General features: G+C 53.3%; 4 protein-coding genes across 10 annotated transcripts in view; 1 reads left to right on the top strand and 3 right to left on the bottom strand.

The window, feature by feature from the left end:
* Nucleotides 1-384: 384 nt before the first annotated feature.
* Nucleotides 385-3,983, bottom strand: chrne (cholinergic receptor, nicotinic, epsilon). Its single transcript, XM_061803775.1, has 9 exons — nucleotides 3,796-3,983; nucleotides 3,179-3,312; nucleotides 2,984-3,028; nucleotides 2,724-2,833; nucleotides 2,459-2,614; nucleotides 2,292-2,392; nucleotides 1,610-1,810; nucleotides 1,223-1,337; nucleotides 385-1,145 (listed from the first exon to the last, which is right to left on the bottom strand). The coding sequence occupies exons 1-9, from the start codon at nucleotides 3,860-3,862 to the stop codon at nucleotides 989-991; spliced, it is 1,086 nt and encodes a 361-aa protein (XP_061659759.1). The 5' UTR covers nucleotides 3,863-3,983; the 3' UTR covers nucleotides 385-988.
* A 23-nt stretch (nucleotides 3,984-4,006) lies between these two features.
* gltpd2b (glycolipid transfer protein domain containing 2b) lies at nucleotides 4,007-9,077 on the top strand. The gene is made up of 4 exons (XM_061803776.1): nucleotides 4,007-6,407; nucleotides 7,041-7,099; nucleotides 7,674-7,840; nucleotides 7,931-9,077. The coding sequence occupies exons 1-4, from the start codon at nucleotides 6,338-6,340 to the stop codon at nucleotides 8,544-8,546; spliced, it is 912 nt and encodes a 303-aa protein (XP_061659760.1). The 5' UTR covers nucleotides 4,007-6,337; the 3' UTR covers nucleotides 8,547-9,077.
* Nucleotides 9,078-9,453: 376 nt separating this feature from the next.
* On the bottom strand, nucleotides 9,454-14,439 carry atp1b2b (ATPase Na+/K+ transporting subunit beta 2b). Of its 3 annotated transcripts, none has more exons than XM_061803406.1 (7): nucleotides 14,199-14,439; nucleotides 12,857-12,985; nucleotides 12,668-12,775; nucleotides 12,366-12,571; nucleotides 12,221-12,280; nucleotides 11,376-11,471; nucleotides 9,454-11,279 (listed from the first exon to the last, which is right to left on the bottom strand). In XM_061803406.1, exons 1-7 carry the CDS (start codon nucleotides 14,287-14,289, stop codon nucleotides 11,112-11,114), a joined length of 858 nt encoding a protein of 285 aa, XP_061659390.1. In that variant the 5' UTR covers nucleotides 14,290-14,439; the 3' UTR covers nucleotides 9,454-11,111. The 3 variants fall into 3 exon arrangements, with proteins under 3 accessions (XP_061659390.1, XP_061659391.1, XP_061659389.1); XM_061803407.1 differs by lacking the exon at nucleotides 14,199-14,439 and adding an exon at nucleotides 13,026-13,287 and having other exon boundaries at nucleotides 12,857-12,887; XM_061803405.1 differs by lacking the exon at nucleotides 14,199-14,439 and having other exon boundaries at nucleotides 12,857-13,287.
* A 1,147-nt stretch (nucleotides 14,440-15,586) lies between these two features.
* LOC133491633 (neuronal tyrosine-phosphorylated phosphoinositide-3-kinase adapter 1) overlaps nucleotides 15,587-26,123 on the bottom strand; it is an 18,059-nt gene continuing 7,522 nt past the window's right edge. For 3 of the 5 annotated variants that reach the window (XM_061803006.1, XM_061803008.1, XM_061803007.1), the window contains exons 2-7: nucleotides 21,829-22,077; nucleotides 20,619-20,974; nucleotides 18,889-20,532; nucleotides 18,357-18,590; nucleotides 18,132-18,271; nucleotides 15,587-17,747 (exon numbers count right to left, since the gene is read on the bottom strand). In XM_061803006.1, coding sequence (XP_061658990.1) covers nucleotides 17,310-17,747; nucleotides 18,132-18,271; nucleotides 18,357-18,590; nucleotides 18,889-20,532; nucleotides 20,619-20,974; nucleotides 21,829-22,016 — 3,000 coding nt within the window. In that variant the 5' untranslated portion in view covers nucleotides 22,017-22,077 and the 3' untranslated portion in view covers nucleotides 15,587-17,309. The remainder of the gene's footprint in view (nucleotides 17,748-18,131; nucleotides 18,272-18,356; nucleotides 18,591-18,888; nucleotides 20,533-20,618; nucleotides 20,975-21,828; nucleotides 22,078-26,123) is intronic. The other 2 variants (XM_061803010.1, XM_061803011.1) reach the window with 2 other exon arrangements.

Below are 26,123 nucleotides of genomic sequence, written 5' to 3'. Positions count from 1 at the left end.
GATGTTGTTTTGCTGTCTTGTCGTTTCTGCGATGAAATTGCAGGCATCCACGCACTGCTTGATCTCGGGGGCGGCTTGAGCTAAACTCTTGTACAGATTGACTGCGGTGTTGGCGTCGACGGCGTCCGCTGGAGGCGAGCGGACGTCCCGACGTTAGCGTGCGCCGTCCGAGCCTTCTCGGGAAAACGGAGCGCGTCTTACCGTTGGGGTTCATCAGGCCGTGCTTCTCTTTTTGCTTGTCGAACATCATCTCGCTGCGAGGCTGCTTCAGCACGTACTCCTCGGCCCTCCGCATGAGCCCGAAGGAGTCCCGCCTGCGATCTCTCACGCCGTCGGCCTCGGACGTCGCCTCGTCCTCGTCCAGCAGCGGCGCCATGCCGAGGAAACGGGGCACCGACTCTAAAAACAGCTGAGAGACGACGTGGCGGGAACGTAAACCTCGACGCCGTTCGGGCAGCGTCCCAATCAGAATCGGCTTTTGTGGCCGAGTAGGTGACAAAACGCCGGGCAACGGAAGTAAAGTCAACCACAGCCGCAATTTAGGAAATAGTCAATCGGCAAGGTTAGCAAACGTTTGGAGAGTACGTGCACTGATGTTTCTTTGGACAAAGATCCAAGTTTTTCCAAGTTGTCAGACGGACTGTCAACTTTACTCTACTGACAATGCAATAAAGTATTGATGAAATCTGATGCCTCCAATCGTTGCGGTGTGACAAGAGTAGCCGGTCAGAGACCGGAGCCAAAGGAGGTCTCAACCCAAGGGTGTTGTCACTCATTTGCGCTGGCAGCCTTGCGAGGGACCCGCAACACCCTCGCACGAAAGGAAAACCGAGCCGGTGGATTACCGAACTGGGGTTATCGGCAAACGTTCGAAAGAAAGAACCGTCAGTTTCGGCGGGTCAAATAGCGCCGACGTCGGATAAGACGGCCGCGTTGCCGGGCCGAGAAACGTCGGGTCGGCGGCCGGCCTCTCTTCCATTTTGAAGTGCTACGTGCGGTCTTTCGGTCCCGGCGGATGCCACGCACTTACGTGCTTGATTTGATGGGACATGGTGTGAGTGCTGGGACTGCGTAGGGAAAAGTTCAGCACCACAATCTGATTGGTGGCAATGAGGGTGGTGACGCACATAACGAAGATGATGTACCTGCGGAGGACGGCGGAAAATGTGACCACGTGGCCGGGAAAGCCGGCGGCAAACGGCTCCGCTTGGCGGCGACTCACTTGCCGATGAGGGGGACGGAGAGCGACGTTTCCGGAACCTTCTGCGCAATAAGAAAGAGGAAGACGGTCTGGGCCAGCAAGACCGAGATGGACACCGTCAGCTTTTGGCCTCCGGCTGCATGGACGACAAGGAGACTTTGTGTCACGTGAAGCAAAACAAGACTTAAGAGGAGTCCCCCCGTGGAGAAAACGGACCACTTTAGAGTTCCACTTCTTTTTATGTTTATTCCCTACGAAATGGATATTCTGACCTTGATGGTTAGTTTTCCCAGTCCGATACTTGAAACACAAACTTGTTGTCATCTTGTAAGCGAGAGTCGAAACATTACCGGACTCGATGAAAGAGCGAGCGAGCGACGGACGTAGAAGAAGTCGCGAGGAATTGACCTTGCGCCGGCAGGAAGTACGCCAACACCACCAGAGACGAGATGAGGGAGCAGGGCAGGATGATGTTGATGACGTAGAAGAGAGGTTTCCTTTGGATGACCAGGTTGAAACTGATCTCCTGGTACTCCAGATCATCGGGGGAGTATCTCGGGTTGATGGTCTTGCGGGCCGGACGATGGACGATGGCCCACTCCCCGTTCTCTATGAGGTCAAGACCACAGTGAGCGAGGATATCTGCGTGGTTGCGGTTTTTTCCTCCCCAGGAAGTTCTCTTCAAATCACGAATGGGAGCGTTTTCCACTCCCAAGTGAAAAAGTCAAGACTTTTCGGGATGGTTGCCGACGTCGACTTTACAATCCTTTTGGCAATTGAAAAAAAAATACAAAAATAACGAGCCTTTGACTGGTGTAACTACTTCTAGTTTGTTTGCACGCTTTTCAATGTTTGCCTTTGAATGGAGCAATTTTTTCACTGTGACGATGAGTCAGTCACCTAAATGTGTTTTCGTGTTCCCCAAACAATTTTTGCGGTGGTTCGAAACCCGCAAGTGGACTGCGCACGTCCATTAATGACCACTTTTATGCGTATGAAATCATTTGCAACACTACTAAAAGCAGGGCCGTCCGACACGCGGCGAAAAGATTCCAATGGGAACCGGACCGACTGACAAAAAACTCTTTACCGGTGAAAGCCTCGGGGTCAATATCCACCCATTCGATTCTTTCGCCGGTTTCTCCGGCAGCTAAGATGAGGTCCACCTCGTTGGCGCTGTAAGTCTGCGATCTGCGGACACAGAACGCCGTCCGTTCGGACCGCTGGCGCCGGAGCTCATTGCGATCCGTGTCTTACCTGAACGCCAGTGTGCAGTTTTGATAATCGAAAGGGAAGTAGTTGATCTCGATGGCACAGGTGCTACGGTAGATGGCAGGGGGGAGCCAATATATCGAGCCGTCATATGAAATCAGCACGTTGGCGTAGTAAGCCACGTCGAACTTGCCGTCGATGCTGCGGACGTGCGTGCAGAATACACAAGAGAACACACACACACACACACGCACAAAAAAAAGGCACCGTGAAGTCGGGGGGACGAGGAATCGAGCGCTTGTCCGCTTACTTGTTCTCCAGAACAATATCAGGGAGCCACACGGTTTTGCAGGGGACGCGAATGATATCAATGCCAAAGTATTCTGATGAATTCCACGCCAGACGATAGTCCACCCATTTCTGTAGATGACGTCGCAGCGTTCGTGACGAGTTCCGGTGCAGTGGCAGTGTCAGGAATAAATAAAACGCCCCCCCCCCCCCCAACAACAACGACAACAACAACAACAACAACAAAATATATATATATATATAGATCGCTATTCAACTCACGATTTCAATCCAGACGTTGGTCGTAAGCGTCTCTTCCTTTTCATTCTGGACAAGAAAGTGAAGAAACGCACGCGCGATCACCCGTCGGTCCGGAAACGTCACTGCTCTTTCGTGTACTTCCCGCAAGAAAGGAAACCTCACAGGCGATTTTCAAACGCGTGCTGTGCGGTTCGGCCGCAACGGAGAGTCGCTCACCAGGGAGATCAGGTTGGTGAGGGTCAGCTTGATCTGGACCTCCACTTTGTCCTTTGGGTCAACCACGGGACGAATATTCTTGTTGTAGCCTTTGAACAAGTTTCCGATCAGTTGCGTCTCTTCATTGCACTCCACTGCGGGAAAAGTAAACAAAAGCAAAGGTTTTCTCTTGTTTGCGTTTGGAAGTTAAGTTGACGTTGCGTAGACGAAAAGGCCAAAACGACGGCTTCCGTGCGTTGTCAGTACAACAAACGACCAAACTGCAGCCCCTTCACGGCTGTGTATTCCCCGCCAAAAATCAAATAAAATGACGCCGCACAAAGGGAGAAATCATTTCCGAGGCCTCGCCTTTCCTCTCCCAGCTGTCGCGATGCTCGGCTCAGATTACATCACAGAATCTCGGACCAGGACCTCATGTCGACTTCACCTGATCCGTTTGGGCGAGTAAAACGCTCTGCGGCGGACTGAGAGGCAATCGCCACGACTTTTGTCCGCAGCAAATTCTCCGATGTCGTCGGGAATTGCCCGTGACGGAAAATTGTCACGGAGGATCGGGCGAGAAGAAATGAGGCGAGCGTCCAGAAAAGCTGTCAGACGGTGCCAAAGGTGCCGCTTACCTTGCGGAGCAAAAGTCCCCAAAAGAAGCACAATCACCAAAATGGGCTTCAACCTGCGTGCCGCCATCGTCTTCCTGGACCTCGTCTCTGTCAGGAACTGCACTGGAACAGAAAGTGAGGCGGGATGGCCAGAGACGGGGAGGGAGAGACCTAACCCCCCACCAAAAAAAAACCCCCAAACCCCCCGGCTGTCGCTATCTGCGGTCTCAGATTACGCAGCAGCTGTGCACTAAAGTGGGATGTGCAGCCGCAATCCGGTCACCCGCAATAAAAAAAAAAATCATTATGACGCCGACGCAAACATAATTGGCCCTAATAACCCGAACGCAGTTGGCAATCTTTAACCGTTTGCCAACCGGCGCCATTACCATATCTACTAGTGGGGGGGTTCTTGTCTGCTCTTTTTTTTTTTTTCTTCAGCTGTTCCAAAAGTCCGAGGACAAGCCGGTGCAATTGTACACCGCAATAACAAATCTTTTAATCCAGAGTTGCGCAGGCCCGCTCTGCCCCCCGCGACGTAGCGAGTGTATTTGTATACCGCGTACGCAGAGGAGCTTCTCTACTTCGGCAAATCAGACGGCTTCAAAGGCCGGAGGAAAAAAACGGGACTGGGGTCGGGCCACCGACGTTTGCAATTGGACGTCGTGGGAGTGGCGCTTCAAAATCCGCGTATAAACCCCGAGACCGCACTCGCTATTCGAATTAGTGGCACGCGTGAGTCAAGGGCAAGAGACCGATTATTGGAATGCGGCCTGCGAGTTGCAAGGCACGCCGCCGACTTCTAAATATACAGTTAGCGAAAGGGAGATGAGCTTCCTTGAGGTAACCTGAGCCAGGCCTCGCCAGGCCTCGCCAGGCCTCGCCAGGCTGACGGGAACAGAGGCAGAAGGAAGCTTGCGTTGGTCCAAAAGCAGAACTGCCACCAAATAATCATCCAAACTATCTTTGCTGGAGGCAAATTTAGGTAAAGGCCTTCCCCTTTGAAACGAGGGCCCGTTTGGAAGGGACGTGCGACCCATCGCCGGGATCTCAGGAGGCGGCTCCGGAGCCAGCGCCGATGCTAGCTACACTCACGTTCATTTTGTCTTCAAATCAGCCAACATGTTTCTTTCACGAATGAGGAAACAAGAGGAAAAGGTGCCCAGTCCGGGCCAGAGATGGGATTGGAACCCCCCGACGGGGGTCGTTCTGAACGGACGCAAATCCTGAAAAGCTTCCTCTCTGAACGGCGTTTTAAAAGCTTCTGCCACGTTTTTCTGTCCTTTGCTGCCACTCGGGGCCTTTTCTGGTCCAAATGGATCCGGCGCCTCCGGTCGGATGTCGGCTCGCCTCTGACCTCGGACCCCGGACTGATGCTCCTCTGGCTGAACAGACATCCGTTCCCACAGAGACCCCCTGGAGCATCTTGTGCCAAGTCTTCCCAGAACAGCTGAGGTTTTTCTCGCTACAACGGGGATCTGCGATCAGTTTTAGTCAGATGTCTACAAACAGTCGTAGGCGCTCAACGGGTGAAATGTTTTGAAAGCGCAGATGTTTTTCCTGGGTGGCGTCACGCTGCTGTTGGCTTGATGGTGTCTGATTCGGATCAAGTCTCCTGAACCTCCACACATAAACGCAACGGCCGACTTCCTTTTAGCGACGTAGCTTTATCGCTAAATCGCAGCCGTTGCTCGGCAGTGTCGCTGAGCTCAAGTCTCGTCCCCGCCGGGATCCTGTGCCCCCTTGTCCTTTGCTGGCCGTTTCAGACGTCGTGTGGGATCAAAGGCGCAAGACCGGCCGTAGAACAAAGTCTTTCGCTTCTTTGCCGCCGTCGCCACCACCGAGACGTAGCGTGGTGACGTCTCCTTTTTGAAAAGCACTTGAGCCCCAAAGTCCGACGTTTGTTCGCATTCCGGTCGAGGAAGAGCCAAAGAGAATTTCCTCCGGCTGGAGGGAAACCAATGCTCCACCGTTCGAGGATGCCGCGGATTTGTTTGGTCTTTGTGGCGAATCAACACCAAGCAGAGTGATGGACACGGGCGGTCCTGACTTGTGATCAACAGAGCGCACGATGCTTTACGTCCGCGGAAGCGGGCGAGGGGGAGTCTTGTTCCGTGTTTCCCGTCGATCTTAAATCCTTCATGTGATGTATGGAGGAGGAGTGGGCGGAGGTTACTGGCGGACACGCTGCCTTGGCTCCGCTTTATCGTCCGACCGCCGCTAATCTCGGGCTGATCTCTGGACTCTCTCACGTTGAGCAACAGCAGCCTGGGCGATCGTGTCGACGCAAAGGGCAGCCCGGGGAAGACATGGAAACGAAAGGGAAGGAGAGGAAAAGCAACCGCCGCCCGGCAATTTCCAGTTCACACGTACAGACCAGCTCGCGATGAGCCGCAAGACTGCAAGCAACTTTTGGATTTTCGGAGTGGGAGAGGTTTGAGGGCGGAGGGTGGGGCGGGGTGGCGGCCTGTAGAGGCAAAAGGGCCGAGGAAGCAAGCGTGCTGAGACCGCGACTCATGCGAGACGCCGAGCAATCGGAGAAGAGAAGCGAGCCACTTTCAGCATGGGAGTGAAGAGCAAAGCCGCCTCGGCCATCGTCATCCTGCTGGTGCTGCTCGGCAGCCTCTGGATCCGTGAGTCCTCCTTTTTCTCTCGCAACAGAAATCCAGACAGTGGGAACACACGTGGTCCAAATAAGGAATTTGTCACATGTTGCGGGTTTTTTTGTGTATGTGTGTGTGTGTGTGTGTGTGTGGTGTTGGTGGGTGGGGGGGGTCACGCGACCACTGACTTTTAGGGCAAAGAACATTTTTGCTGACTTGAGTCAGAGTTGACGCCGCAATAATAGAATATTACTGCTAACATGTACTTCAGTCAAGTCCTCTCGGGTGGTTTTTAAACCACAGGAATCAATAGCATCAAGGTAAGAATAACGCATTTTGTCAAAAATTAACTTCTTGCAATCTAAAAGTCAACACAGATCATATGAGCCCCTTTTTTTTTTTTTTTTTTTTTTTTGTCCGTCCCACCGGCCAAGCGCCCGGAGGCCGTTTGAACTTTTTTGCCTCGCGGAGCGCCCGCTAAATTGCAGCTCGCTGACGGCTTTTGTCTTTTGGGGCTTTGCTTTTGAACCAAAAATTGCCGGGCAATCCGACGCATCGAGTAAAATTGTCTGTCCTCGCTTGGAAATTGCTCAAAAGAATGGTGGAATATGAGGATTCATATAACCCTTTGCCCTGTGCTCTTCAAAATCAAATGTGATGCAGATGGAGGTTTGGATTCCCGCTGGGATGCGTGTCTAAAAGGTTACAATCAAGTCAATCAGGTAACGTGAAGTACAAACCCAATTCCAATAAGGTTGGTTTGCTGGTTTTAGAGAAACATACGCTGCCATCCAAGCAACTTTTTCTTCTTCACGGACGCCCCTGCTTTATTTCGGCAAGACAATGCAAAAGCGCATTCTCTACGGGTTACAACTGTGTGGCTTCATAGTAAAAGAGTGTGGGCCGCTCCAGTACCCACAATCTTTGCACTCCAGACGTGTCTCCCGTTGAAAATGGCGCGTGTAAAATACGACGACGGCGACCCCGGACTGTTGAACAGCTGGAGCTGTCCATCAAGCGAGAGTAGAAAAGAATTCCAGCAACAAAGCTTCAGCGATTGGTGTCCTCTGCTCCCAAACGTTTATTGAATGTTGTTAAAAGAAAAGACCCACTTTAGGAGTATTCTGTTTTGTCTGTTGAACAGAACATCCCAACGTCTTTGGCGTTGGGTTTGGAACAAAGCGAGCAAATCATCGTTATTATTTGCAGCTCCTAACGATCCTTGATTTGAATGCCTTTGAACAAACCCTTCTTTGTGCCTTTGCGCCGTTCGGTCGGACGCACTTCCCACGTTAGCCGGCGCGCCAGCCGGCCAACGGCAGCAGCTCCCGAGGCCCCGCGGACCGGTGCCCCGGGCAGACCTTCCAGGTGTCGCGGCTGCTCAGCCACCTGCTGGCGTCGCCGACCTCAACCGCCGACGTGCTGCTTCGGCCTTATCTGTCCAGCTGGGATGAGCTCGTCAAGTAAGAGCGCGAGATAAAGACGCGTCACAACGGTCTCGGGGAAAGAATGATTTCATTTATGACGGTCCGCGATGATTACGTGTCCTGCAGGTTTATGGAGGCGCTGGGCCCCATGGTTGGCCTGATATCCAAAGAAATAGAAACCAAAACGTCCATTATCCGGGAACTGGCTCTTCTAGCTGAGGCTAACCCCGAAGCAGAGGTCAACCCAGACGGCAAGAGTGACAAGACCGTGAACCCGGAGACCCGAGAGAAACCTCAGGACCCCTGGCAGCGTTCCGGTGCTTACCACTCTGTGCGTTCCATGATCCGGACGGAGCTGAAACGAGGCTCGGTGGACTTCCGCCGCCAGACGGACTCCGGATGCCGGACCCTTCTCCGACTGCACCGAGCTCTGCTTTGGCTCAAGCTCTTTCTGGACAAGCTGGCCGAGATCCCGGCGGCGGGTCGGCTCGGGAGCCCGTCGGAGCTGTGCCGCGAGGCCTACGAGGTCACGCTGGCCAACCACCACTCCTGGTTGGTGCGCAGGGCCGCCGAGGTGGCCTTCCTCGCCATGCCCGAGAGGGGGTTCTTCTTCAGGCTGCTGTGCGTCCAGAGCCAGGAGGAGCTGAGCGCAGTGCTGGGACCGGTGGTCCGGGCCATAGGGGTAGTCTACGACAGGACGCAGAAAGCGCTGGAGGACAATGGCATGCTAGATTTGCCATAATGATTATTATTGGATTTTGTTTTAAATAAGGTCAGTCAGACAGAAGCCTTCATTGTTCCCACGTGGAAAGACTGCAGATTCTTGGGACGCCAAAGCGGGGAGATTGTGAATGGGCAGATACTGAAGAACCACTGGAGCTGCGCTATTTTACGGACCAACGCAGAGCGCTTCTTTTGTTTGAGGTATGAACATCTCCGGAAGTGCCCTGAAGGTTTTTATACACAAGCCAACGACGCCATTGACAAAAAGAAAAGCCAGCGCGCGAGTGCCTGAATATTGCATTCCTTCAAACGGCCACCAGGTGGCATACTTTGCTCCCGGTGTTTCAGAAAACCTGTTCGGGTGGTGGCCATTTTTTTTTTTTTTTTTCCACGCCCAAATGTGCAGTTTTCCTCTTTGTAATTTGAGTTAGTCGACTACCTCAAAAGTCCAAAAAGCAAAATTGCCGCGACGGGACTGCGAGCTACCTAATGAACGTGGCAGGATCATACCACGTGAAAGGGAATTCGTTGTAATAAAAGGGTCCATTTTTCAACCTACCTTGTCCTGCTTCTGTGTGGTTTTTCCATTTGTGTGACAGAATATGAAAATGGTCTCTTAAATATCCTCCTACCTCAATTTCCTCACCGAGACCCGGATCCAGATTGCATCTCCCCCGCGCATATTTGGTGCAGATACTCAGCCTATAAAATACCCCCAAAATATGTGTGAAAAATGACAGATTGTCAACAAATATATTTTGCGTGGATTGGAGGCACGGGCCAGCCACGCTGCTGCGCTTTGGTTCCCTTAGATGACATTTATTCATTCTCTATCTTGTTTTGCAGTAAACATGAGCAATATATATATATATATATATATATGTATATATATATATATGTATATATATATATATATATATACATACATACATACGGTCAGAGCAAAAATAGATACATAAATAATCCAAATGCAGAGTAGAATTATCATCCATTCGGGCAACAAAAGTGACACTCTGGATATGATTTCATATGAGGGTTATATAAGGGGATGGGGCTGGGGGGGGGGTGGAATATCAATATTTTTGGACTGGAACACATTGTGCCTCCTTCTGGTTTTTGTGCTTTACACTTTCATTCAAACAAACTGCTCTTCCGTTGCATCCGTTTTGCACGAATCCATCGCGCGGCTGAGCGACAAAAATGAAAATATCGATGTCTGAGGACATCTTCGAACGGGAACTCGGATGGATGGTGAACAACGTGGACGGCGTTCTGTCCACCGGGGGGCGCTGTCGCGTCTTTTTCAACCGCATTTTGGCGCATTCGTCGCTCATCTTGGTGGTTGAATGCCGCGAGAATCCGGAGACGTCAGCCAATGACCGATCCGAGTTTCAAAAGTGCATTTTGGAGGCGATGACGAAGAGGAGGAGGCGCAACAAAGTAGGGTAAAGAAGTTCAGCGTGCAGGCGCTGGATTAGCCCACCGGATTAAGAGATTAGAGGGAAATTAAGTGTCGCAGGGACAGGGGAGAGGCGTGCGACTGCACTGGAAAAACGACGGCGCAAAAAACTCAAATAGTGGCCTCGACCAGATCCTTCACTTACGTTTGCCACATTAAAATGGTTGGATCATGCTTTGTCGTTAGATGGAGACGATTTGACAAAGGGAACAAGTGCAAACTATCACCATCGGAAGCTCCTCCCCCTCCAAAGCGCCGCCGAATAAATGCAAAATATAAACCGGCAACGTCTTTGAACATTTCCAGAAAGAAACGCAAAGCGGACGCAACCGTGGAAGTCGTCGACGAGTGAACGGAAGATCCATCGATCGACACTGTTGCACAACGGATGCGACTTCCCGACTCAACCGAAGTCTTTCTCGTCAGATGGCGATTTACGTCCTTCGTGGCGGTCAACGGGGTCAGGGCGGGGGGTGGGGGGTTATGGGGGTGGCGCCGACCCCCATCGTGCACTCAAGACGATGCACGCGTGCAAAACGGATTCATCTCGGCGTCTATCCGTCAGGATGACCATCTGTCACTTGCGACAAATTTGGCCGAATTTGAGGATTGTGTTCGGGATCGGTGGATGCGCGTCAGGGGAGCGCGCTACTTCCCTGCAACCAGCAGAGGCGCCGTTGAGCGGCGCTCTGCGACGAAGACGACGAGAGGCCGGTTTTGGGAGCGTGCGGAATGAGACAAATCATGTTTAAAAAGAGGCGAATCGATTGGTTGAGGGTCGGTTCGGTGTCGGTGCGTCTGACGTACGGAGGAGTGGAGGCAGCGAGACGGGAGCAGCGATACTTCTTCATACTTCTTTGAAAACCACGCGGTTTTGGTTTTTTTGGTACAGCCTTGGTTTTGCCCTTCCGGTTGGTCATGCAGTATAAACAATTTACAGAAAGAAATTTGCCCCCAGGCTCGCAGACAGAAATCGTTGCAGGATTACCACCCTCGATTTTTGGAGGGTTGTGGACAAAACCCGCTACGGGTGGCAATGCTGCACTTGTCTTCTGTGCCAAGATGCGACTTTTCGGAGGAGGGGCTGAAAACAAAACAAACCAAGAAAAAAAGCCTCGGAGAAACCTAATCGACGGTGTTGATCCTCAGCTTGAAAGACACCCGGCCGGCAAACTTGTCCCTTTCACTTCCGCCGGGGATGTTGTTGGAGTTGATCTTGCACTCGATGTTGACGTCTTGGTTGACCGTCACGTTGAGGAACTTGACGGCGACCAGCGGCTGCGAGTAGTTCACCTGCGGGGGAGGTGGGGGGGGTGGGGGGAGATGAGACGCGCCGGACCGAGTCGGCCTCCGTGGCCATAAAACTCCACGGGACTTTCTTGCGCTCACCTGAGCTTTCTTGCCGTAGTAAGGGTAGTACATGAGGTTGAACGTGCCGTTGGACGGAAAGTACTTCAACTCTCCAATTTTGTCGGTGTCTTCTCTCTGCGTGTTGTTTAAAAAAAAAAAAAAAAAAAAGAAAAAAAGAAAGAAAGAAATGAACAAGGGGCGTCCATCTCCCGGAAAAGGAGGCAAAATCTTGTCTTCCCGTGCCGATTTCAAATCGCTCTTTCAAATTTTTCAAAGCGAGACGCAAAATACAACATTTCAATTGACGAATCGAGAGATTTGATCTCACTTATTTGGGGGACAAAATGTCTTCTCTGGAGTTTGAACTTTTCACCTCATGCCACACATTTTGAAATCTTTTTTTTCTTCTTTTATTCTTACTTGAAGTGACTACAACGATTTTCTATACCACTCACTGGTCACCACAACATTAGGTACACCTGCGCAGTTTTTTTTTGGGAAAGACTCTTGCGTTCTTCGCTTCGGGAATATGCTTTATTTATTGATTTATTGATTTATTTTTTTGGGGGGGTGGTGTCTAATTATGCTGTGGTCTGATCTGATATGATTTGATTTAGTAGTCAGAGATAAAGACATCGGTCGGCGCCGTTGCAGGTGTACCTGATGAAGAATCCACTTTTCTACTTGTGAGCTTTGGCCGGCGTCTACGTGGGGGGGATGGGGGGGGGGGTTGAGTCTACGGGCTAAAACATTCTTACCCATTCATTTTTGCCAACTTTGTACCGCTGCACGCCAACCAGAAAAAGAAAATCAAGGCGAGTTTTCTTTCCTTTTTTGTTTTGTTTTTCTTTTAGCTGGGACGATTCCGGGCCGTCCTCGCTTACCTTTGCGCCGCAAGTGATGAACGGCGCCTGTCCGTCCTTTCCTGGCAGCAAGCCGATCACCTGCGAAGAAACGAATACAAATCAACAGGCACACTCCACATCTCCTAGCAACAGCATCTCCCCCCCCCCCACCCCCTCAACATACCCGATTCATCTTGATTATGATGCACGGCTTGCCGTCCTGGTATCCGTAGTAACGGTCGGTGAGTCCCGAGCAGTCCTGCAGAAGGCTGCGACTGAACTGACAGGAGCGCTTGGGGTTGTTCTTCACGTCGCCGCTGTCCTCCTGGAGGAAGTACCGGTCCGGGGTGCATTCGTCGTTTTTCTGGGCTTGGACGGTGCTGTTGTAAGCTGCGGACGAACAAAATCCACCGCGCAACTTTGATGGCGTTTCGCAAGCAAACAATAAAGGAAACGTGTCCATCTAGGGATGGTCCGCAAACGTACGTTCCAGGAACTTGTCCAGGGCCTGAGCGTACATGTCCCAGCTCTCGGTTTTCTGGACATTATAAATAATCTCAAAAGTCTCGTCGGATTTGGGTCGAATCACCATCCCTGCGAGGGCCAGAAGAAAAGCAAGAGCAATCACTCGGCCGCGAGCGCCACAAACCGCGCTCGGCGGCCCTTAAACCGCACCTGGCGTGGTGAGCCGGTCTTGCCAGGTCGGCTTGTGGTCATCCAAAGTTTGCAGCATGACGTACATGGTGAGCGCAAACAGGCCGGCCAGGAAGATGTAGAAAACCAAATAGAAGAGAAGGATGAGACCTGCCGGCAGAGAAAGGACAGCATCGACGGCAAAAGTCACTTGGCGCTCCAAAGTGTGGAGATCGTTTAGAGGAAACGACAGGGGCCAACTCCATTGGTGGCCGAGGATGTCGCCACCCGCGGTCCCACAGACCTCCCTCTTTTGAGCGCGCTGGTCCACAGAATTACCGCCACCTGCGGCGCACAAGCGGTGGTGGTGGTGGTGGGTCATCGGGTTCGGGTGGAGTCTGAGCTAACCCAAAAAAAAAAAAAAAAAAAAAAACAGACGCTCCGTGGAGCATGCTGCTCTCGAAAAGAGGAACCTGGCGAATACGACAAATGGCGCCCTACGACTTGGCCGACGAAAGCCCCGAGACGGCTTTGAGACGCTATTCATGATTTCTTTCGAAAGCGCCGCGTCTTCATTTTTGCGGTCTCGCACGTGTCTTCGGGCTTCTGTGGGAGGAGCCGCGACAAAACCCAAAGTCACCTCTCGGGTATCCTGCGGCAACGTCTGCAATGAGGCGTCGATCCCTGGCGGAGTTTCGGGAAATCTCTGAACGGGAAGCGTTGGATTGGGAAAACGCCGAACGGGCTGATTGGAGGTGTGCTCGCTCCTTCGTGGTAGCCAAATCCAAAAATAGCCCAATTAGGCGGCCTTAAGCGAGGACGGCTTAAAAAGGCCGCCAGACCTCCGAGCGCCGGGGACGCACTGATCTGGATTAACTGGCACGGCGTCGGAAGATTGTAAACTAAGCGGACGTCAACGAGTCCACCATCAATCCGAGAATGCCTCGGATTCCCATTTCGTGATATGGAAAGACCTTTTCTGATTCAGCCACAATGAACTTTTGTTGGTAATGAGTAAACAAAAACAAGTCCTCGAGTGATGCCAGCGCAGCCGTTAGATCAGGTCGAAATCCCTCACAGCGGGTTCGGCCGTCGGTTTTAGCCGACTCCGTATGCGGCGCGGTGCCTTTTCTTTTCATCGAGTTCGCCGGGAGCACGCTAAGCGATGACGTCGTGCCGACACGCGAGCGCGGTTTGGTTCAACCGAGCCCGGAACCCGCGGCCAATTCCCGCTCTCGTCGTCGTCGAGTATTCAGCACCCGGATTGTTACGCGCTCGGCGCATTGCGCAACGGAAGCGGCGCGCGCCGTCGAAGCCTCGGGCCCGCGGCCGCGTCTGGCGATACGAGCGAGGTGAAGAACGGCTGGACGGCGCCGAGACTCACCCCAGCTGCTGGCCGTCCTGCCCAGAAACTCCCTGGTCCTCGGGTTCCAGATGTACTCCTTCCACTCGCCCTTTTCGCCGTCCTTTGCCATTTTCCCACGCGCGAGGGATCAGACTCCCTAAGTACGACAAGGACAGACAAGAACTGTAAGAAATGCGCCCTGATGAGACTGCGATCCAATTGGCCGATGAGGGGCGAGCTCAAAGAGGATCGAAGGGATCGGAAGCCCGTCTAAGGGTGGAAAAGGGGACACTCAAAGTAAGAGGTAGCCCGGTCCGAGTGAGTGCCCTCCCCCCCCAGCTCTCGTCTTCATGCCGCAGAGTTTTGATGAGTGCTGCAGAGAGCGAGCGATACTGCGGTAAAGCGCGCCCCCGCCCTCCCGCGCAGCCTCCATCCGCTCCCGCCGAGCCGCCCGCCCCGCGCTGTTGCGGCCGCAGCCGATCGTCTGCCCCCCCCCCCCCTTCCCAAATCCTCAACCTCAACCGGCCTGCCACGTGAGAGCAAATTGGTGGGCCGGCCGCGAGGCTTTGGCGCTGCCTCGACATACGAGCTGAATTTCCTCCGCATTCCGCTACGAACGGAGACGGCGTTGGTTTTTGAAAACACGCCTTCACATCATCCGGATCCTTTCAAGCGTCAGCCTCGCTTGGCTCGTGCGCTTCTCATCCTTGATGGCGGCGCCGCGCCGCGCAGTACCCGGCCGGGCCGCCTGGTGCCGCGTTCTTACGCGCGGGCCAGTTTGGTCGGTGAAAATATGTATTCCTCGTCACGGCGGCTGTTGGGGAGGAGGAGCAGCTGAACCTGTGGGATTGGATGACCTTTCACCTCAGCATGCTGCAGGAAACAAAGTGTTGGGACCCCCCTCCCGCAACACGAAGAGTGCACATTGTGCCCTCACTTGGAAGATTTGGCCGCTGCGGGGAAAAACAATGGCCGCCCACCGCGCAAAGGTGGCAAAAGATGGGGAGAGAGAGAGAGAGAGAGAAAGAAAAAAAAACAACTTCCAGTTTGCTGTGTAAAGTTCATTATCTAAAATTTATTTGAATGACAATATCAATGCAAATATAGCACTACAGTGATTTCCAAGGAACGCCATATCTTAGCAGATCAATATAGTATGGCACTCTTATAACGGCCACCGTTTAGTAGACACACGCACCCCAAAAAAAAAGCAAAAAGAAAAAAAAAAAAAAAAAACGCTTCTGTAAACGACTTTGACGCAAACGCCATTTGTTGCCGTGACGAATAACATCGGGCGCAATGTCGAAGATCTTTTGTGCTCTGCATGCGTCGCACCTGTGCACATTCCCTTCAACCTGGCTTGCTTGCGCTGGGTTCAAAATGGACGCCAATTGTGTCCCCCCCCCCCAAAAAAAATAAATAAATAAATAAATAAATAATAAAGAAAATAAAAATATCGACATGCGCAGGCGAAAGAAAAACAAAAGGCCAAGCAGCGACTCTCCGACACTCGGGCAGGTCGTCTCCTCACGGGGTTCGCATTTCGGTGCTAACGATCATCGACAACAACAACCATCAAGAGACATTCAAACGCTTTTATACTTTTACATCAATGCGGTTTACGTGGCTTTCCGATATTAAAATAAATGAATAAAAATAACCCAACGTGGTAAGCGCGTTCTTCTGTATTTGAGGGGACAAGATGAGAAATTTGAGATAGCAGCAAGGAGGCGACAAGATGTTGAAACGTGTCCACCGGGAAAGCAAAAATGAAATCAAATGGAAAAATGAAAGTGGTCTTAAAGGGAATCTTGCATAAAGAAACCGTCGGAGTGGGCCTTCTTCATTTCGGGGGCGTTTAGCGTTTATTACGACAACTCCGAGTAATGCGAGCACTGGCGACAGCGGATAAAATACTCCTAGAAAAACAAGTCCCACTTTTTACACTTTATGCTACATAATATGTCTCGATTACAAGTATGAAAATGGAAATCATTGCTACATTTCTTTTTGTACAGATGTATTTACAGTACATTAGGGTTTGATTTCTCCCAAGCGTTTGTGCAGATTGTTCCAGCATATTTTTTTTTTTTTTGCCCGTTTTGAGGCGATCGACACTCGCGGTCCTGCCGGTCGGTCGCCGACGATCATCAACTTTGTGTTTTTTGGGGGTTTGGCGTGTCCCCCCCCCAAACGCAGCGCACGTTCGGCCCGGAAACAAAAAACAACCAAAAAAACTCTGTACACTATCGTAGTGGAGTTCTGTAAAATTCCCACGTGATGATCTCGACGGTATTTGTGACACGCAGAGGATGACACAGTAAATGGGACCCATTCAAGTCTTGAGATATGTTCCGTTTATAGGCTGCGAGTCAACGCGGGTTACGTCTCGCCCCCACACTGGGAGCATATTGCTATAAAATTGAACCAAAAAAAAAATATATATATATGTTGAGAAAGGAACTGCATTTACAAATATTACGCAATATAGTAGGTAGCTTTTACATCTCGGCGATTATTTGCATCCACGACAACAATCTACTGATACCGAGACGTCCGGTGCGCAAGAAAGACTCGAAGGACTTCGCGAGGAGTCCGACCCGCGCTCGCCGTGTTGCTCTTCATTCATTTGCAAAAAATAAAAAATAAAAAAATCACCGCGTCAAGTAGTCAGGAGGGAATTTGGCAATTCGAATCTCAGGCTTTCCTATCAGCAAGGGAGCGTAATGGCAAAACAGAACCAAAAGTAGGTCCGAAAAGAACAGTTCCGTTCTTTGACTTCTTTGATCTGCCGACGGACAGGTGAGCTCAGGCGGGATCCGCGGGCGGGAGCGGGAGCACCAGGAGCCGGGAATTCGCATCCGCTAGGACCACATCGAAATTCCGAACGGCGGGCTGACGGCAATCGGGCCCGTACCATCGCGGAGGACGGGAAAAGTGTGAGCGGCGGGATACGCAAAACGACCAGGAAGACCCGAGAGGCGAGAGGGAAGAGTCGCAAGAGCGGACGGAACACGATGGGTGGCTGCAGCAGAACGATCCGAAGGTCTGCTCATCTCGTTCCTATTTCCAAACAACGACGAGCTCCACCTCGGCACCGCCGCCGCGCTCACCTTCGACCCCCGGCCTAGCGACACCAGCCCCTTTCGGTCAGATGGCCGTGTCCCAGACGACGGCCTGCGGCCTCTGGCAAGGCGGCGTGCCGGTCTTGCGCGGTTCTGGCGTCCGTCTCCAGCTCGGCAGGATGGGCATGCTGTCCTGCTTGCACAAACTCTTATCGGGCCGCCGGTGGGCCTTGATCTCCTTGCAGAGACAGCGTTTGCGCTCGATGACCTCCAGCAACTTTCCGTCTCTCTGGGTCTGCGTCGCGGACGAGGCGGCGCCGGAGCCCGCGGCGGGCTGACCCTGCGCCAGCTGGGCCAGCTGCTGGAACTGCAGCTGCAGGTGGTGCTGTTGCTGGAGCTGCTGCTTCAACTGCAACTGCTGCTGGTGGAGCTGCAGATGCTGCTGCCGGGACACGCCGGGACTGCCGGGACCGCCGGGACCGCCGGGACCGCACGACGCTTGAGTCTGCGCCAGACCCTGCGGCTGATGACATAATCAAAAGGAAAGTAGTTGGAGGGTCTGCGCGAACTTTTGCCTTGTTTTCACACGCAGACAGACGGAAGATGGATAAAAAAAAAAAAAACAATCAACATATTCAAAAGGAGGAAATTACGTTCCAGAATTCTGCTTTCCAAGAATGCGTCGGCTAACCCTAACCCTGCCAAATCTGCCACGACATTTGCACACCGGGTCGTCCTCGGCCCGCTCGTATTGTTTGGTGCCGGGGCGGAACGTGATTCTGCTCAGTGAGGGGCTAAAAATAGACGGCTCCCTCTTCTTGGGGGGGGGGGGGGGGGGGGTTTGGATAACGAGGACGTTCTTAATGGTGGCTCAGAAATGACTCCCGGACGAAGTTCCGATATTCACCTGATTGAGGGCCTCCCTTGCCGGCAGGCTGCTCTGGCGCTGGACATCCCCTCCGCCCGCCGGCCTGCCTCCGGCGGCAGAGGAGGACCGGCCCAGCCGTCCCACTTCTGCAACGAAACCCCCGGATTGCGCCGTTGACACTTTTACAACAGATCAAAGCTCGTTCAAGTCAATAAAAGCTTGCGTCGTCATTCCGGGATCTTCCGGGGCGGGAACGTGACCCACCTCCGTTGCGGCAGGCGGGGAACGTCTGGCAGGGGAGCGGCATCCCGCTTCGGGGCGGGGCCCTGAATCCCGGCCCGCCCTCCGCACCCGCGCAGTGAGCGAGGGTCCGGCTCGCGGCGGCGCCGTAGTGCGCCGGGATGCCCGACGGGCACCCTCGGAGCCCCGCCCCCAACTCCTCCTTGTCCATCCTCAATAAGGCGTCGGCGCTGCCGTTCCAACTTCGGCCTTCTTCTTCTGATGTGGGAGGAAAGCGACATCAAAAACGCGCCGCATTATTGGAGAAATCGCCAAAATACGCCATGCTGACCTAATGGCAAACGTGCACAATTGACACAACGCAGATAAAAAAAAAAAAAAGTCAAAAATACCTTTCAGCTTTGCATTCAAGCCTTTCAGAATCTCACACAAACTAATAGATTGTGCACATAGAGGTCATATTTGGAAACGGATATGGCGTTTGAGACTACGGCAGGATGTCACATGACCAGTCGGAAGCAGCTCGGAACAGTTCGAGGACTCCGAAAGGACTTACTTTCGGTTTCTCGGCTCCCGTGGCTGAAGGACAATTTCCTCTGCGGGGGCCACGACGAGCCTTCGTCGGCCGCAAAACCCGAGTCGCTGTCCCACGGCACGAAGCCGACCTTGGACTGGAGCGACGAAGAGCCTTCGCCGCCCTTGGACCCGGCCTCGCCGACGCCGCTGGTGCCGGAGGACGGCGTCTGGGAGCTCCCTCTCAAGCTCTCGTAGGCCGGCGGTCTGCGGAAGCCTCCGGAGGGGTAAGTCCACAGCAGGGGGCTGTCGGAGGACGGCGGCCTGTAAGCCGGGAGGCCGTGGGGGGTGTGAGAGCGCAAATGAGGACGAGAGTGAGGCCGGTGGGATGAGGCTGACTGAGGCGTCGGCGTGGAGCCGCTGTTGCCTTGACTGCTCGTGGCAGGAAAAAGATCCAGTTGCAAAGAGTGCGGACCGCTGTCCCGGTCCCGGTCCCTCTCCCGACCTCTCTCCTTGTCCCTGTCTTTGTCCTTCTCTCCTTTGTCCGTCTTCAGGAGGAAGCTAACGGACTTCCCTTCCTTGCCCGTAGCCAAAGTCTGGGTCTGCACGGTGGCCTGGGCGGAAGCCTGCGAGCTGCCCTTGAGCGGCGCGGGCGAGTCGCCCCTCTCGGGCTTGCGATAGTGGTGGTAGTGGGAGGGCCGATGGTGAGGGTGGTGGTGGTGGTGGTGGTGGTGGTGGTGCGAGAAAGGTGACGTGGATTTGGAGGACGGGGGCAGCGGCGTCGAGTGGCTCCTGGCTCTGAGTCCGGGAGCGGGTCCCAACTGGGAATCTCTGCTGTGTTTCTCTTGCGGCGTTACGCTCTCGCCCGACGGTTCCTTGGAGCCCGACGTCGGAACGTTGGAGCCACCGGAGGAGGAGGTTCCGGCTTGAGCGGTCCCCGTTTTGGAGGAGGCCGAAGCCTTGCTCTGCACCCCCACGCCGCTGGACGCCGCCGCGGGTTGAGGGAACGCCAGCAGCGGGGGCCGGTGCTGCAGGAGATTGGGGAAAGGGGCGGGGATCTTGGTGTTGGGTTCCGGCTCGCACTTACTCCCTTGCAGCAGGTAGGGAGTGGGCGCTCGTGGAGTGTGGGGGCTGCTGGATAGAACCTGGGGCACGGGGGTGGAGGACGCGGAGGAAGGCAGCGGGGACGAATGAGACATGGAGACGCTGGTTTTGGGTTTGGAGTAGGAGGGGGAGGAAGAGGCGGGTCGCGGCAGTGACGAGGAGCTGCTGGAGGGCGAGGGGGTGACGTGGTAATGTTTGGAAGTCTTCATCCTCTCCTGTTTGGCGGGCAGGTGCCTCTGAGATTCGCGGTTCTCTTGCAGCGGGTATTTCATTTCTTCATAGATGGCCTCGCTCTGGTCCGAGTCGGAATCGGGCGTGGTGGCGACGGGGGTGACGGGATGCGGGGTGGCGGTCTGGCTCTCCCTGGTAAACACTTGACCCACCATCTCGATGTAGACCGGCTCGTCGTCCCCGTCTCCGCTTTGGATCTGGGAGTCGGCTCCTTGGAAAGGGAGGGAGGCGGCGGAATGAGGCACACGTGGGGGGAGTGGGTCGAAGGACAGTTGGGTGCTGGGACTTCGCTTGGGTTTTAAAGGGGGCAGCTTTTTGGAGGCCAGTTCTCCTGAGTCGGACTTCTTCATGGCTGTAGGGAAACACAGCAAGGATAGGAAAGGTTAAGGAAGGCTCGCTCTCGCGAGAAGAACGTGCACGAGGAATCTCGCTCCAAACCGTTTTTCTTCTCCGAGTGTTTGGCTTGCGCGTGGGAGGACGACGGCGGCGGCGCCGCCCCCTCGGGGGCGGACGAGGAGCTGAGGCGCGTGCTCGGGTGGCGCTTGGGTTTGACCGGCGGGCACCGGCCGCCGTGTTGGGACTGGCTGTCGGAGCAATCGCCGTTCTCGAGACTTGCGTCCCCGGCGCCGACCGCGTGGCAGGACTGCGAGCGCGGCGCCATGGCTGAGGCACACGAGTGAGGGGAAAGGTCCTGGGAGGCCGGCATGGTCATGAAGCCCATTCGGAAGTGGCGACGGAACGAGGCCAGGTCTCTGACTTTGCCGACGGTCGCCGACGGGTCGCTTTGGGAGGAGCTGCGGTTTAGAAGCATGACAGGATCGTAGAAACGTTCATTTTACCGACTTTCTTTTATTGACCGACCCCCCCCCCCCCCCCCCCAGCTTTTTCCAGCAGGCCTTCCCGGTCCAAAAAGGAAGACCCCCAGAGTCACGTCCATCCTTCGCACTCGGGCCCTTTTTTCCCCACCTCCACTTCATTAGGAAATCAAAACAGAGTACGCTAAGTGAATACTGGACTGCTGGTCACCGTGGCAACCAGTGTTTTTCGTTTCTAACATTGTGGAATCGTGACTGGCACAAGTTCCCGAAACAGTAAATAAAAGTGAAGGAGCTCAGACCGTTTTCTTTTGTGGTCCTTGTTTTTTTGACAGACTCTCGCTTTCATTGTAAATCAGGCCAGGATGACTGCATACTATTTTACTCAAATACATAAATACTGCACGGAAACGGGTCACGTGGAACCGTTGCGGCCGGCTGACGTAACCTCGGAGCTCTTCACGAGGTCGCGGGTGTGTCGCGACGGACCGCGTGACACATCCGACGAGAGTGAGACCGCCATCAAGTCGTCCAAAGAGGACTCGGAAAAAGACTCGGCCCGTCCCGCTCGCTCTCGCGGACTCGGTTTTCGGAAGGTGGAGCACCTGGTCGAAAGGCCACACAAGCGCCAAGAGGAGATTCAAGTTCTGGAGCTGGGATTTGAACCTGGATCCTTGGCGGTGTGATCGCGAGGAGTTGGATTTCTCTCCGGAAATAATTCCGCTTGTTTTGGAGGAATTACAAAGCGGTTGCGGAAGCTAAATGGACCCCCCCCCCCCCCCCCCACGGAGGCAATCCTACGTCTCGGCCCGCGTGCACGTCGCCCGGCTCACCTTTTCCTGCTCGCGTCCTGGTCCCGCTGCCTCCAGTCCAAACGGCTCTTGCGATACAGCAGGTTCATGTCGCCGCAGGGTCGTTCCGCCTCGCAGCCAATCACAGCGCAGTGCAGCCGCTTGCTCCGCCTCTCTATGTCACGCAGGAAATGCTCGACCGCCACATCCTGGGCAGAGCCGGAGCTCATGGTACACGAGGTGGCCCGGGGTGGCGGGACGCGGCGTCGCCGGGCCGCCTAGCTGGCCCACCTCGAGGAAAACAAAACAAAGACGGATGTCTGGGAAGCGGCTAATATAGAAAAAAATCAATATCCAATCGGCCTTCGAGGAGTGTTTGATGTCCGCCGTTCACGTATTCATGAAGGCTTCGTCCGACCCGTCCCGCTTTGTCCGCGGCGAGAGAGTACGCTAGACCCGGTTTTAGGACTTTCGCGGACCGGTGAACCCGCAGCTCATTCAAAACGGAACACCTGCAGATGGCTTCAAAACTGTCCAATAGAAGCGGCTCATTACATTCCCTTTAAAAGCAGTTTGAAAAACCGCTTCACGAAGAGCGTTTGAGACAGCGACGCCTTTGAAATCCGCAAACAAGACCGCAGGGGAGCGTCCGACAAAAACGGTGCCTGGAAAGTCCTGGATTATTTCCTCCGGGAAAATTGATTGCACAATCTGAACGGACGCAATGGCAGCAAAGTGTGTTTGAAAACAGAAGAAGCCGCTCGCCGGTTTGTTTACCTCGGCCCGTAGTCTCCCACATGCTCACTGTTTCTACTTTCATGATCCAGTTATGAATATTGGAGTAAGCACGTCGACTCAGCTGCGGCGCGTCTCCGGCCGCGGGGCCCGAGACGGCCGAGCCGAGCCGACGCTAATGCGGATTGTCACATGTGGCGCTCGTCCTCACGCTCGCTCGCCCGATGAGTCGTCAGCCTTGTTGTGGGGCAGAAAACGGAAGTGTTTTCCGCGGGGGGGGGGGGGGGGTGTCATGCGGGCAGCTAAGAAAAGCGCAGCTGTCAGCTGACGCGCGTTTGTTTTGCGCTCGCCAACATTTGCTGTAGCTCGGGATTTTTTTTTTTTTTTTTTTTTTTTTTTTTAAGAGATTCAGCAGGCCATCGTTTCCGTTGTGAGATACATTATGCGCGAGACACGTTTTGTTCTCCCTTCACTGGTTTGAAATTCTTTTGAAAAACATCAATCACAAAAAAGCGAGCAGCGAGTCCATCGCAAAGTGTCGATCTGACGGAATGCAAAGCGCAAGACATTTTTGTTTTGTTTTCTTCCGTGCGGAGGATCCATTTGCAAGCAAACAATCTTTTTCTATCTTGGGAAATTTGAGCTCGTGAGGATTTCAGAGGAAATTGGACAAAAACAAAATAAGCCTGGGGGGGCATTCACAAGTCAACTAGGATCGGGTACCGCAGGGGAAGTCAAAGTAAACGCAATTCAGACGTCATTTGAGAAAATCTAGTCATCAGTTTTGGCGATAGAGCATTAAATAGTTTGCCACATTTTTCGCGGGGGAGACTAAAACCGACCCCGATTCGACAAGCAGGCTACCCGGTCCACGAAAGCCACTGGCTTCATTCTTGCGATGTGTCATTCTCGACGTCAGTTTGTCACGCGAACGACACCTGCAGGGTTACGAAAGTGCCGGCGTAGGCTCGGTCTTCGGAGGTCCCGGGATCTCCCGCGGCCCTCGTGAGGATAAGCGGCTCAGAAAATGGACGGATCGATGCCCCGTACGGTAGCTTTGATCGGGACTTCCGGCGGATCCATTCCCAGGCCGAGAAAGCCAATCAGGGCTCCTTCAGTCGAGGCCAAGATCATAAAACAAACTCCATTTGATAGAACTATAAAAATATCAACCTCAAGTGTATTCATGGTGATTAACGCCGGCGTAGCCGTGAAAAGGACGACTAATGTGACCGGCGCGAAGCTCCTCGCGGCCAATGAGGTGATTGTTACAAGCGCAGCGTCAAACTAACGAGGGGAGAATATTTGGAAATGTAAAACCGTTCCGGCTTTGACAATAAAAGCGGATCTTGGGATTTGGTCCTTTTTTTTTGGAGAACTTTATGAAGATCGAACAACTTTCCAATGACGTCCGCACATCATGACAGGCGTTTGCTTCAGAATCAGAATCAGAATCAGAATCCGCTTTACAGGCGAGGGTTTGGGTTCCTTCTCTTACTGCGAGACGTAGCAGGCACCAATTAGCTTGAAAATATTCTTTACAAAGGCGTCAAATGCAATCGCTGCAATCATCCGTTTGCCATAGCGAGCGCTTGTCCTCATTGGGGTTGCCGGTGCTATTCCCAGCTGACTTGGGGCAGGCTGCGGAGGGTCGCACCCGAGATTTGGCCCCCGGGCCGCAGGTATCACAACCGTTTCTTCTTGCTAAAATGCTTCAGTGACCTTTGACACCGGACTATTACGTCGTCGACCTGCGCAACCCGCGAGATGCTGCAAATGTTATTTTTGCCTGATGATAATTGTACAATATTGAAGTACCTTGAATATTATTTCCGCCAAGCTTCACATCAGCGTACAAATTCTTTTTTTTTTTTTTTTTTTCTGCTAATGTCTGGAATCGCAGCTGAGGCAGCCAAAAAAGAGGAAGGGTGGGGTTGAAAAATCCGGGGAAAGCAATAAACACCGAGGTTAAAATATAATAAAAGAAAAGAAAAATGGGCTAAACAATGCACATTCGCTTCAAATTTACTGGAGACAGTCCGGCGCTTCGCGATATCGAGAGTGGAGGAAGAAGCACATGGGAGAATGTAGTGAGAGGCAAGCGGCCTACGAGGATGGGGGATGGGAGTGGGGAGGCGGAGGGTGGGGTGGGTGGGGGGGGGGGTCCGCAATCAAGCCGCTCACACTCGTCGCCGCTTGCCGTCTCTTAGCAACGCCGTCGGCCACGCATCTCCTTCCCGGCCCGCTGAATGTGCACAAAAGCCGTCCTCGTCGTACAATAAGGATGCCGGCGTTAAAAACTTCACCGCTACCTCATTTGCATCGGATCAACCGTGGGGGGGGGGGGGGGGGTTACACGCCGCAAGGGAAAAACAAAAAACAAACAGATAGGATCCGTAACCCGTGGCAACCACCACCTCAACGCACCACCTGTGCGTGAGCCGGAGCTCGCAAAGTGACAGTAAAACGCGCTTCATTTGGGGGGGCTGAAAATGGCGGCGTAGTAACATTTTAACACCTTCTTCGAAATATATTCTTTCATCTGCGATGCGTCCCCTCGAGATCGCACGTCTGAGTTGGCTCCTCTCAAGAAAAAAAGCAATCTGGCCACAAATATTAAAAGCCTGCATTGCCTTGGAACGAAAAAAGAAAGAAATCAAAATCAAAGACAGCCCTGGCGCCTTGGAAGAAAAAGTATACGGACGGGACGACAGACATCAAAGGAGCTGCAAAATATGAATGGGCAGATTTTCCTCATCGGGAACTCCTGGAGCAAAAAAACAAACAAAAAAAAAAAACAAAAGCACGCGCGCGAACATTTACTGCAAGTGGGGTGAAGGCCGTCCTCTCATCTGTCCATTTTTCTGAGCCGCTTATCCTCACAAGGGTCACGAGGATCCCAGCTGTCAACTGGCACCCCGAAGCGGTCAACGGCCAATCGCAGGGCACACGGAGACAGACAACAACCGCACCGCACTGACAATCACACCGACGGGGCAATTTGGAGCGTCCAATACATGTTGAGCGAAAACCGCATTGCCCACCCGGAGAAAAGCCACGCAGGCACGGGGAGAACGGGCAAACTCCACACAGGCGGGGTCGGGTTTTGAACCCCGGTCCTCAGAGCTGTGAGGCCGGCACGTAACAGCTGCGCCACACAACAAGCCCCCCCCCCAAAAAACCCTCCTTTACAGACCAAAACGTGATGGCTCCATTTTGGCTATTGTGCAGGTTACCCTCAACGGAAACCACCGTGACAGAGGAAAATCTGCAAAGTCACAACCACTGTGAGATTTATTGATGTGGTGCAAGTATTTCTTTGTCAGCAGCCTTTGCATTTTACACTGCAGTATGTGTGACTTGGGATGTGTGTGCCTTTTAAAAGGCGGGGCCCGGCCTGTCGAGCGAGGCGGGAGCCAGCCAATGAGAGCACAGTGCTTGGCGCTGGTTAGCTCAGGTCACTTGTGACCACGGCCGCTAGCGTAGACGTAGTTTTATTTTGCTGCCGTTTGTTCAAATAACGTAATCGTAAGTACGTTGGCGGTTGTGTCCATCTTATCTTACACTTGTGGGTTGGGGGCTTTTAAAATGCAGGCCAACGA

The sequence above is a fragment of the Syngnathoides biaculeatus genome, chromosome 18, assembly GCF_019802595.1.
Source record: "Syngnathoides biaculeatus isolate LvHL_M chromosome 18, ASM1980259v1, whole genome shotgun sequence".
Lineage (NCBI taxonomy): Eukaryota > Metazoa > Chordata > Actinopteri > Syngnathiformes > Syngnathidae > Syngnathoides > Syngnathoides biaculeatus.
Note: the sequence above shows the minus strand (reverse complement) of the source record. Positions and strands in the feature narration are given on the sequence as shown.